Raw genomic sequence first — 10,847 nt, 5'->3', positions numbered from 1 at the left:
CTCTGACCACAGCTCACCTCGTCTCCTCCCTTCCCTTCTCAGTCTCAGAGCCAGACTAAGTGCCAGAGACCCTGTTGCTGAATCACCTCTGACCACAGCTCACCTCGTCTCCTCCCTTCCCTTCTCAGTCTCGGAGCCAGACTAAGTGCCAGAGACCCTGTTGCTGAATCACCTCTGACCACAGCTCACCTCGTCTCCTCCCTTCCCTTCTCAGTCTCAGAGCCAGACTAAGTGCCAGAGACCCTGTTGCTGAATCATCTCTGACCACAGCTCACCTCGTCTCCTCCCTTCCCTTCTCAGTCTCAGAGCCAGACTAAGTGCCAGAGACCCTGTTGCTGTGACTTTCCTTTGCCAGGTCATCCCACCATCCCGGACAGTGTCATAAGGGGAGCGTTGGGAGTGGACCCAAAAACAAGACACAGACACTGAACTACCAGGAACAGAACTAGGCATGAGAAGGAAGCAAGGAAAATGGGGAAGAAAGGACACTGGACATGACACTGGCCCTGGACAAGACAAAAATTCTGGGTCTGGGCTAGGAATTGACCAGGACAGCGGATCCACGACATGGAACTGGGAACTAGAAGCCTGGGCTTGGACTCCGAGCCAGAGACTGGACAAGGACCCAGAACCTGGGTCTTGACTCGGGCTCGGACTCCAGATCCAGGCGAGGACAAGACGAGGCTACAGGACGAGGAAAGGCACAGGATGGAACGAGAGACTCCTAGACGGGACAAGGAAACCTCAGCACAGGACGAGGGAATCCCAGCACCGGGCTGGACAAGGTATTCCTGTGCTGGGCGAGGCACAGGGACATGACGAGAACCCAGAGCCTTAGTCGTCGAGGGAGAGCCAACAGGACTGGACGTGAGACTCCTGAACGAGGGAACCCCAGCACAGGACGAGGGAATCCCAGCACCGGGCTGGACAAGGTACTCCTGTACTGGGCGAGGCACATGGACATAACGAGAACCCACAGCCTAAGTTGGGGAAGGACAGAAACGCAGAACACAATGCTGGGACCCCTCCTTGGGTACAGAACGTAGGGCCAGGACTCATAACACAGAACTCTGAACACGACGAGACAGCTCAGGCGAGGCATAGCTTCAGGCAGAGGCAAGGTCCCAGGCAGAGGCGAGGCAAGGCCCTAGGCAGAGGCGAGGCAAGGCCCTAGGCAGAGACGAGGCGATGCACTAGGCAGAGGCGAGGCAAGGCCCTAGGCAGAGACGAGGCGAGGCAAGGCTCCAGTCAGAGGTGAGGCAAGGCAAAGCTAGGCTAGGCTAGGTTCCAGGATGAAGGTGAAGGGAAGGGATACAGACGGGGGTTTGGACAGGAACAATCCAGCAGCCAGAGGCTGAATCCTGACGCTATTTATGAGACCAGCCCAAACAAGAATCAACTGCCTCAATAGAAACTGGGGAAACCCGGAAAACCTGGAATAAGGAGCATGGACCAGACTGTGATCCGGAATGCGGACTTAACGGACCAGACCATGACAGACAGTATCTGAAGTGATATATGTGTTGCTCAGGGAGATGAACACAGGGATAAACTGCACTCTCTATTTCCACCTTTCTCCTTCCTCACTGTCACCCAGTTTCCTTTGCCGTGCCCCTTGGGTGCAACTACCTCTCAAATGTCCTACCAATCACCCCTTCAGCCTCCCGAATGATCTGGAGTTCATCCAGTTCCAGCTCCAACTCCGTAATGTGGATTGATCGGAGCTGAAGCTGGATGCCCTTCTCACAGGTGTAGTTATCAGGGCCACAGGAGGGTCCCCTGCCTTCCCACATCCCGCAAAGGAGCTTTCCACTATCCTGCCTGACATCTCCATTGTTCTAACTGAGAAAATGTAAAGAAGGGGCAAAAAAAATTCTACCTCCATCATGATTTTGCATTCTCTGACTGACTGCTCTCCCCACTGAAACCTCAAAGAATTAAAGCCTCAAAGTCTCCGCTCCAACTCTGTCCACTCCAACAATGACCGCTCCACTTACTCCTGCTAATGAAGGTTTTCTTGATAATCCATCGTGACTGTGGAGTGGCCACTGCTGAAAGCTCAAAAATAACCTGCCCTGAACCACTGCCTTTAATACTCCATTGGCGAACCTGAGTGAATTACGTCCTCTCAAGCTTCTGATCTCTCCGATTCACGATGGATCACAGCTCGGTAGGGGGACACAAGGATGAAGGACTGATTGAAACTCATCCCACAGTCTGAGAGGGAGACCACCCTCCCCACAGTGTGAACCCACCACTGTCTCTGCAGTGTGGATCAGTGTGTGAATGCCTTCGCACAGTCTGAGCAGGTGACCACCCTCCCCACAGTGTGAACCCACCACTGTCTCTGCAGTGTGGATCAGTGTGTGAATGCCTTCCCACAGTCTGAGCAGGTCAACGTCCTCTCACTGCTGAAATCAGTCCGGTGTGTCGTCAGCCGAGATGAATGTATGCATTAATTCCCACAGTCAGAGCAGATGATCAGCTTCTATACAGTGTGAACTCGCTGATGTTCGCTCAGTGATGTCTGAGTGAATTCCTTCCCGTCTGAGCAGGTGATGTTCAGTCAGTTGAGATGTCTGAGTGAATTCATTCCCACAATCAGAACAGGTGACTGGCATCGCCCAGTGTGAACTCCCTGATGAACTTTCAAGCCTGATGACCGAGTGAATCCCTTTCCACAATCTGAGCAGGTGAACGGTTTCTCCCCAGTGTGAATTCGGCTGTGCCTCACCAGGTTGGATGACGCAGTGAATCCCTTCCCACATTCAGAGCACGTGAATGGCTTCTCCCCAGTGTGAATTCGGCTGTGCTTCACAAGGGAGTATGAATCAGTGAATCCCTTCCCACATTCAGAGCAGCTGAACGGTTTCTCCCCAGTGTGAATTCGGCTGTGCTTCACAAGGGAGTATGAATCAGTGAATCCCTTCCCACATTCAGAGCAGCTGAACGGTTTCTCCCCAGTGTGAATTAGTTGATGTACATTCAGATGAGATGACTGAGTGAATCCCTTCCCACATTCACAGCATGTGAATGGCTTCTCCCCAGTGTGAATTCGGCTGTGCTTCACGAGGTGGGATGAGTCAGTGAATCCCTTCCCACATTCACAGCATGTGAATGGCTTCTCCCCAGTGTGAATTCGGCTGTGCTTCACGAGGGAGTATGAATCAGCGAATCCCTTCCCACATTCAGAGCAGCTGAACGGTTTCTCCCCAGTGTGAATTCGCTGATGTACTTTCAGATGAGATGACTGAGTGAACCCCTTGCCACATTGAAAGCAGCTGAACGGTTTCTCCCCAGTGTGAACTCGCCGATGTTCAGTCAGTTGAGATGACCGAGCAAATCCTTTCCCACATTCAGAGCAAGTGAACGGCCTCTCCCCAGTGTGAACTCGGTAGTGCCTCACAAGTTTGGATGAGTCAGTGAATCCCTTCCCACATTCAGAGCAAGTGAATGGCCTCTCCCCGGTGTGAACTCGCTGGTGTCTCTGTAGTGTGGATGAACGAGTGAATCCCTTCCCACAGACTAAGCAGGTGAACGGCATCTTTTCAGTGTGAACTCACTGGTGTTCATTCAGTTGAGATGATTGAGTGAATCCTTTCCCACACAGAACGGGTGGAACATCTCACTGTGGTGTGAACTTGCTGGTGTCACTGTGGCATGGTTGAGTGTGTGAATGCCTTCCCACCATGTAAACAGGTTACTGTCTTCTCACTGGGGAACTTTCAGATGTGTATTTAACACCGACGACAGAATGAATTACTTCCCGCTTCAGAACAGGTGGAGCATCTCACTGTGGTGTGAACTTGCTGATGTATCTTCAGACTGGATGACTGAGTAGTTCCCCTCCCTCACACAGAGCAGGTGAATGGCCTCTCCCCACTGTGAACGCACTGGCGTGTCTGTGGGTAGCCTGTGAGTGAATCCCTTCCCACACTGAGAGAAGGAGAATGATATCTCACTGCAATCAATCATCGGGCAATTCAGAAAGTCAGATGTTTGAATCCCTTGTACAATCAATGCAGTTGAAGAACTGATCTCCAGTGAACAAATGCTGGTGTGTTCTCAGCACCCTGCTTCCAGTGGATAACACTGAGTTACAACAGAAAACTTCATTTCAGACACAAAACACATTTCCAGCTGGGATGAGATAAGTCTTCATCTCCAAGGATTGACAACAGATGCGTCGGTGTTGCAAAGAAAATATTTGGCCACTCCTTATATATCCGGAAAGAGACAGCCCATGCACAAGTGTTCTGGCATTTCAAACCTGTACAAATATTTGAAAGGACATCAATAGGTGAAGGACAGTTTTTCAGGTGAGATTTTAGTCTGTGATGAGAACATAAAAAAGAGGAGTAGGAGAACATCACCTGGCCCGTCTCCACCAACCTGCCTTTTCCCCATCGCCGTACATTCCCCTACTTTGCAAACCTCTATCCAACCTCGTCTCAAATGCATTTACTGAGGTAGCCTCCACTGCTTCATTGGGCAGAGAAATCTACAGATTCCCAACTCTCGGGGTAAAGCAGTTCTTCATCTCCATCCCAAATGCCCCGAATGTTAAAGTGATGTCCTCTACTTCTACTCTCACTTTCCTGCCTCTATCTTATCTATCTGAATCATAATTTTGCATGTTTCTATAAGATCTTCTCTCAATGTGAGCTCTGGCATCAGAATATCACCCAGTTCATCTCAAGTTGAGATATACCACAGGTGACTGTGGGAAGCAGATGGAGATCAACCTAGTGGTTCATTTCGGTAGGTCCAATTTGAAGACAGAGTACAATATTAATGATAGGACTCTTGGCAGTTTGGAGGATCAGTGAGATCTTGGGATCTGTGTCAATAGTTCATGCAGAGCTGCTACGCAGCTGGACAATGTTTTTAAGAAGGCCTTCATCAGCCATGGGACTGAGTTCAAAAGCGGTGAGGTACTATTACAGATATAAAAGGCCTTCGTTAGACCCTACTTTTAGCACTGTGTTCAATTCTGATCAACTCACTACAGGAAAAAAATACTCTAAATAGGGTGCAGAGGAGATTGACAAGGATGTTGCTTGGATTGGACAGAGTAGGTTGAGTAAACTTTGGAGTGATGGAAGATGAGAGGTGACCTGAGAGAGCTGTATAAGATGATGAGAGGCATTGATCGTGTGGATAGGCAGAGGTTTTTTCCCAGGGCTGAACTAGCCAACATGAGGGGGCATAGTTTTAAGGTGCTTGGAAGTAGGTACAAGGGGGCTACCAGAGGTATGTTTTTCACACAGAGAGTGGCAGGTACTGCCAGCGACGGTGGTAGAGGTGGATACAATAAGGGTCTTTTCAGACACTGTTAGGTAGGTACGTGGAGCTGGGAATAACAGAGGGCTATTTGGTAGTGAAACTCTAGGCAGATTCTAGAGTAGGTTATATGGTCGGCATGAGGTTGTCCGAAGGGCCTGTAATGAATTGCAGACTTATGTTTCTGTGATTATATGTGAACTCCCCATCTTCTAACAAGGCACGGATCAGGCATCCTGACTGACCAACAAAATCTCTGACTGTATTCCTGTCTGTATGAGAATGGGCTATTTCGGCCTTCAATCAACCTGTGACTTGGCTCAATCTGTCTCTGTCCTTTGGTATATTTCAAGTTCAGGTCATGTTCCACAACACGACAAAGTGAACTTGTTACTACATGTCTGATCCTTGAGATTTTCTAATTACTGGGATTCCCTCCCACCCCCCCCCCCCCCCAGCTGATTGAGTGATGAACCCATCGATGGCAATGCCAATGACTATGAAGGGGTAGGCAGTAGTTATTCTCATTGGAGTGTGGCACTTTTGTGATGTGAAAGCTACAAGTCACCTGTCATCGAGGACAAAGGTGTTTCATATCGTTATTTACCCAGAAAGAACTAAAGCTGACCGGCAGATTTTTTTATGCTATACAGTACTAATTGACATTTTCACTGACTAGGAGGTAGACTTCATCCGAGAGTAACTGGACACTACATTTTTGTTCCGACGTACTGATCCTCGGATTTACATGGCTGGAGGTCGCTGCGTTAGGGACATTCTCTATGGGGACAACGCTGGCGCGTCAACCATGGCTGCCTCCTTACCCAGAAGACACCACGGAGGAGAAACCTGTCTATACGCCATCCAAGGAAACAGCGATGCGCATGCGCCGGAGAAATGGCGGCGCCGCAAACTCCCCGTGGCTCGGGTAAATCGTGGGGCTGAGAGAGACGGAAAGGACTGGGACTGTCCTGAGGTGCAGGATCAGTGTGGACGGAGCTCATAGTAATTTTCCTTTAATCGCGGTTCAGACGCCGGTGATTAAGTTCCCACCCGCGGCCCCACTCCTACCTGCGTCCGATCCCTGAGAGCCTCTCGTCTGCTGTGCGCATGCGCAATGTTCACGATTGGCTGTGCCGCCCACGCATGCGCATTGGATAAAACAGGATAAAAAAATCTGCAGACGCGGAAATCCAAAGCAACACCCACAAAATGCTGGAGGAACTCAGGGGGGCAGAAAGCAACAATGGAGAGGAGAGAACAGTCGGCGTTTCAGACCCACACCCTTCTTCAGGACTGGAAAGGAAGGGAGGGAGTAAGAATGTGGGGGGAGATGAGGTGATAGGGTAAACCGGGAGACGGGGAGAGTTAAGAGCTGAGAAGTTAATAAGTGAGAAAGATAAATGGCTGGAGAATAATAATATTTTATTGATCCTGAGTGGGAAATTCATTCCGTTACAGCAGCAACGTTTAAAAACACACTTAGCAGTGTGCAGACTTTACTAAAAAGAAAGTAGAGAATAATAATATATACAGAAATACTGTACCAATGTGGAATAATATTGAATAAAATAATAATGCAGGGGTTATTGAACTAAGATGTGTGTTCACCTATCACAGAAAGATGGACTCTTGCATTTGGTAAGAAACAATTTCTGTAACTATGCTTGAGAGGGCGGGGATGTTGGAAAGAGGGATGGGGACTCTGCTGTCTGTCGGGTAGGTCATGGAGAGGATATGACAGATTGTCCATAATCACTAACAGTTTGTTCAGTGACCCCCTCCCCACCACTAACTCGAAAGAGTCCGGTTCTGTCCAAGGATGGATCCATGTTTTCTGATGAGTTTATTTTGTCTTTTTGCACCGATGCTGCTCCCCCAACAGAAAGCAGCAAAGAAGACCGCACTCGCTACAGCAGACTGGTAAACGATCTGCACCAACCCGCCTCACACATTCAAGCATCTCGGTTTCATAGAAGATAGAGTCTACTCATCCCCTTCTTGGAAACCACCTTTCTGTTGCTTTTCCAGTCATATCTATTGCCGAGGTGAACACCCAGCTAATTGTACTCCTCCACCACAGTGACCTCTTCTCTCAGAATGTATACAGGACTCGTAAATGTCCACTTCCTCCTAAAATCAATCACCATTTCCCTGGTTTCGGCCACATTCAGGAGCAGGTGATTCCTCCCTCACTATTCCACAACCCTGCCCACCAGTCCTCTGTTCTCCGACTCCTGCCCATCTCTGCAGAGTCATCAGAGAACTTCTGCAAGTGGCCAGACTCAGAGTTATACTGAAAGTCAGAGATGTACAGTGTGAACAGAAACGGAGACAGGACAGTCCCTGGTGGGGCTCCAGTGACACTTACCTCCACCTCAGGCAGAGAACCACCCAGCGGTACAAACTGGGCTCTATCAGTCAGGAAGGCAGTGATCCAGGAGATAGTGGATTTGTCTACACCCATTCTTTGCAATTTCTTGCTCAGAAGAGGCGGATGGATTGCACTGAAGGCACTAGAGCGAATCTAAAATTATGATTCTCACAATGCCACCAGCATCATTCCGGTGGGAGTGAGCTCACTGCAACAGGTGGATGATAGAACACAGAAACAAAGAAAATCTGCAGCACAACACAGGCCCTCCGGCCCACAAAGCTGAGCCCAACATGTCCTTATCGTAGAACTGCCTAGGCTTGCCCACAGCTCCATGTACCTGTCCAGGAGTCTCTGAAAAGACCCTACCGTTTCCACCTCCACCACGGTCGCCGGCAGCCCGTTCCACGCACTCACCACTCTCTGCGTAAAAAACACAGGCCCCTGACATCTCCTCTGTATCTACTTCCAAGCACCTGCAAAATATCTCCACTCGTGCTCGCCAGTTCAGCCCTGGGGAAAAGCCTCCGACTATCCACATGATCAATGCCTCTCATTATCTTGTACACCTCCATCAGGTCACCTCTCATCCTCCGTCGTTCCAAGGAGAAAAGCCGGGTTCACTCAACCGATTCTCAGAAGGCATGCTCCCCCAATCCAGGCAGCATCCTTGTAAATCTCCTCTGCACCCTTTCTATGGTTTCCGCGTCCTTCCTGTAGTGAGGCGACCAGAAATGAGCAGAGTAATCAGAGTGAGGTCTGACCAGGGTCATATATAGCTGCAACATTACCTCTCAGCTCATAAACTCATGCACCGCGTGCCTTCTGAACCACAAATTCAACCTGCGTAGCAGCTTTGAGTTTCCTATGGACCCGGACCCTAAGATCCCTCTGATCCTCCACACTGCCTAGAGTCTCACCATTCATACTACGTTCTGCTATCATATATGACCCACCAGATGAACTACCTCACACTTATCTGGGTTGAACTCCATCTGCCTCTTCTCAGCCCAGTTTTGCATCCGATCAATGTCCCGCTGTAACCTGTGACATTCCTGGGCTCTCTCTACTCTCTTTCTTGAAAAAGGGAACAGCATCTGCATCCCTCCAATCCTCTGGAACCTCTCCCGTCCTCATTGATGATGCAAAGATCATCGCCAGAGGCTCAGCAATCCCCTCCCTCACTTCCCACAGTGTCCTGGGGTATATCCGATTGGGTGCCGGTGACTTATCCAACAGATGCTTTCCAAAAGCTCCAGCACATGGGATTGTCCACTCCTGACACACAGTGATACAGAATGACACACAGAACACAGAAAAAAACGGCAAAACGTAGGAGCTGCAGCAACAAGCTGTCACAAGCGCAGCACCATCTTAGAGTGTGAGTAGCTGGGAGTGTCCCGTCTGACAGTGACTGGTCAGGGTAGGAGACAGCCGGAGAGACTACATCTGCTGACCCGTCTGACAGTGACTGGTCAGGGTAGGAGACAGCCGGAGAGACTACATCTGCTGACCCGTCTGACAGTGACTGGTCAGGGTAGGAGACAGCCGGAGAGACTACATCTGCTGTCCCGTCTGACAGTGACCGCAGGTCAGGGTAGGAGACAGCCGGAGAGACTACATCTGCTGACCCGTCTGACAGTGACTGGTCAGGGTAGGAGACAGTCGGAGAGACTACATCTGCTGTCCCGTCTGACAGTGACCGCAGGTCAGGGTAGGAGACAGCCGGAGAGACTACATCTGCTGTCCCGTCTGACAGTGACTGCAGGTCAGGGTAGGAGACAGCCGGAGAGACTACATCTGCTGTCCCGTCTGACAGTGACCGCAGGTCAGGGCAGGAGACAGCCGGAGAGACTACATCTGCTGACCCGTCTGACAGTGACTGCAGGTCAGGGTAGGAGACAGCCGGAGAGACTACATCTGCTGTCCCGTCTGACAGTGACTGGTCAGGGTAGGAGACAGCCGGAGAGACTACATCTGCAGACCCGTCTGACAGTGACTGCAGGTCAGGGTAGGAGACAACCGGAGAGACTACATCTGCTGACCCGTCTGACAGTGACTGGTCAGGGTAGGAGACAGCCGGAGAGACTACATCTGCAGACCCGTCTGACAGTGACTGCAGGTCAGGGTAGGAGACAGCCGGAGAGACTACATCTGCTGACCCGTCTGACAGTGACTGGTCAGGGTAGGAGACAGCCGGACAGACTACATCTGCTGACCCGTCTGACAGTGACTGCAGGTCAGGGTAGGAGACAGCCGGAGAGACTACATCTGCAGACCCGTCTGACAGTGACTGCAGGTCAGGGTAGGAGACAGCCGGAGAGACTACATCTGCTGACCCGTCTGACAGTGACTGGTCAGGGTAGGAGACAGCCGGAGAGACTACATCTGCTGATCCGTCTGACAGTGACTGATCAGGGTAGGAGACAGCCGGAGAGACTACATCTGCAGACCCGTCTGACAGTGACTGCAGTTCAGGGTAGGAGACAGCCGGAGAGACTACATCTGCTGTCCCGTCTGACAGTGACTGGTCAGGGTAGGAGAGAGCCGGAGAGACTACATCTGCTGACCCGTCTGACAGTGACTGGTCAGGGTAGGAGACAGCCGGAGAGACTACATCTGCAGACCCGTCTGACAGTGACTGCAGGTCAGGGTAGGAGACAGCCGGAGAGACTACATCTGCTGTCCCGTCTGACAGTGACCGCAGGTCAGGGTAAGAGACAGCCGGAGAGACTACATCTGCTGTCCCGTCTGACAGAGACTGCAGGTCAGAGTAGGAGACAGCCGGAGAGACTACATCTGCTGTCCCGTCTGACAGAGACTGCAGGTCAGGGTAGGAGACAGCCGGAGAGACTACATCTGCTGACCCATCTGACAGTGACTGCAGGTCAGGGTAGGAGACAGCCGGAGAGACTACATCTGCGTCCCGTCTGACAGTGACTGGTCAGGGTAGGAGACAGCCGGAGGGACTACATCTGCTGACCCGTCTGACAGTGACTGGTCAGGGTAGGAGACAGCCGGAGAGACTACATCTGCTGTCCCGTCTGACAGTGACCGCAGGTCAGGGTAGGAGACAGCCGGAGAGACTACATCTGCTGTCCCGTCTGACAGTGACCGCAGGTCAGGGTAGGAGACAGCCGGAGAGACTACATCTGCTGTCCCGTCTGACAGAGACTGCAGGTCAGGGTAG

At 51.0% G+C, this 10,847-nt stretch overlaps 1 protein-coding gene across 1 annotated transcript; it reads right to left on the bottom strand.

The window, feature by feature from the left end:
* Positions 1–1,583: 1,583 nt before the first annotated feature.
* LOC140724011 (uncharacterized) lies at positions 1,584–3,699 on the bottom strand. The gene has a single exon (XM_073038502.1). It carries the CDS (start codon positions 3,542–3,544, stop codon positions 2,567–2,569), a length of 978 nt encoding a protein of 325 aa, XP_072894603.1. The 5' UTR covers positions 3,545–3,699; the 3' UTR covers positions 1,584–2,566.
* Between the last annotated feature and the right edge of the window lie 7,148 nt (positions 3,700–10,847).

The sequence above is a fragment of the Hemitrygon akajei genome, unplaced genomic scaffold, assembly GCF_048418815.1.
Source record: "Hemitrygon akajei unplaced genomic scaffold, sHemAka1.3 Scf000152, whole genome shotgun sequence".
NCBI classification, from domain to species: Eukaryota; Metazoa; Chordata; class Chondrichthyes; order Myliobatiformes; family Dasyatidae; genus Hemitrygon; species Hemitrygon akajei.
The sequence above is the reverse complement of the archived record's forward strand: the minus strand, read 5'-3'. Positions and strand labels throughout refer to the sequence as shown.

Bases quoted from the DNA above. Each gene is read 5' to 3' on its own strand.
- LOC140724011 (XM_073038502.1), bottom strand. From the start codon at position 3,544: ATGCCGTTCACCTGCTTAGTCTGTGGGAAGGGATTCACTCGTTCATCC.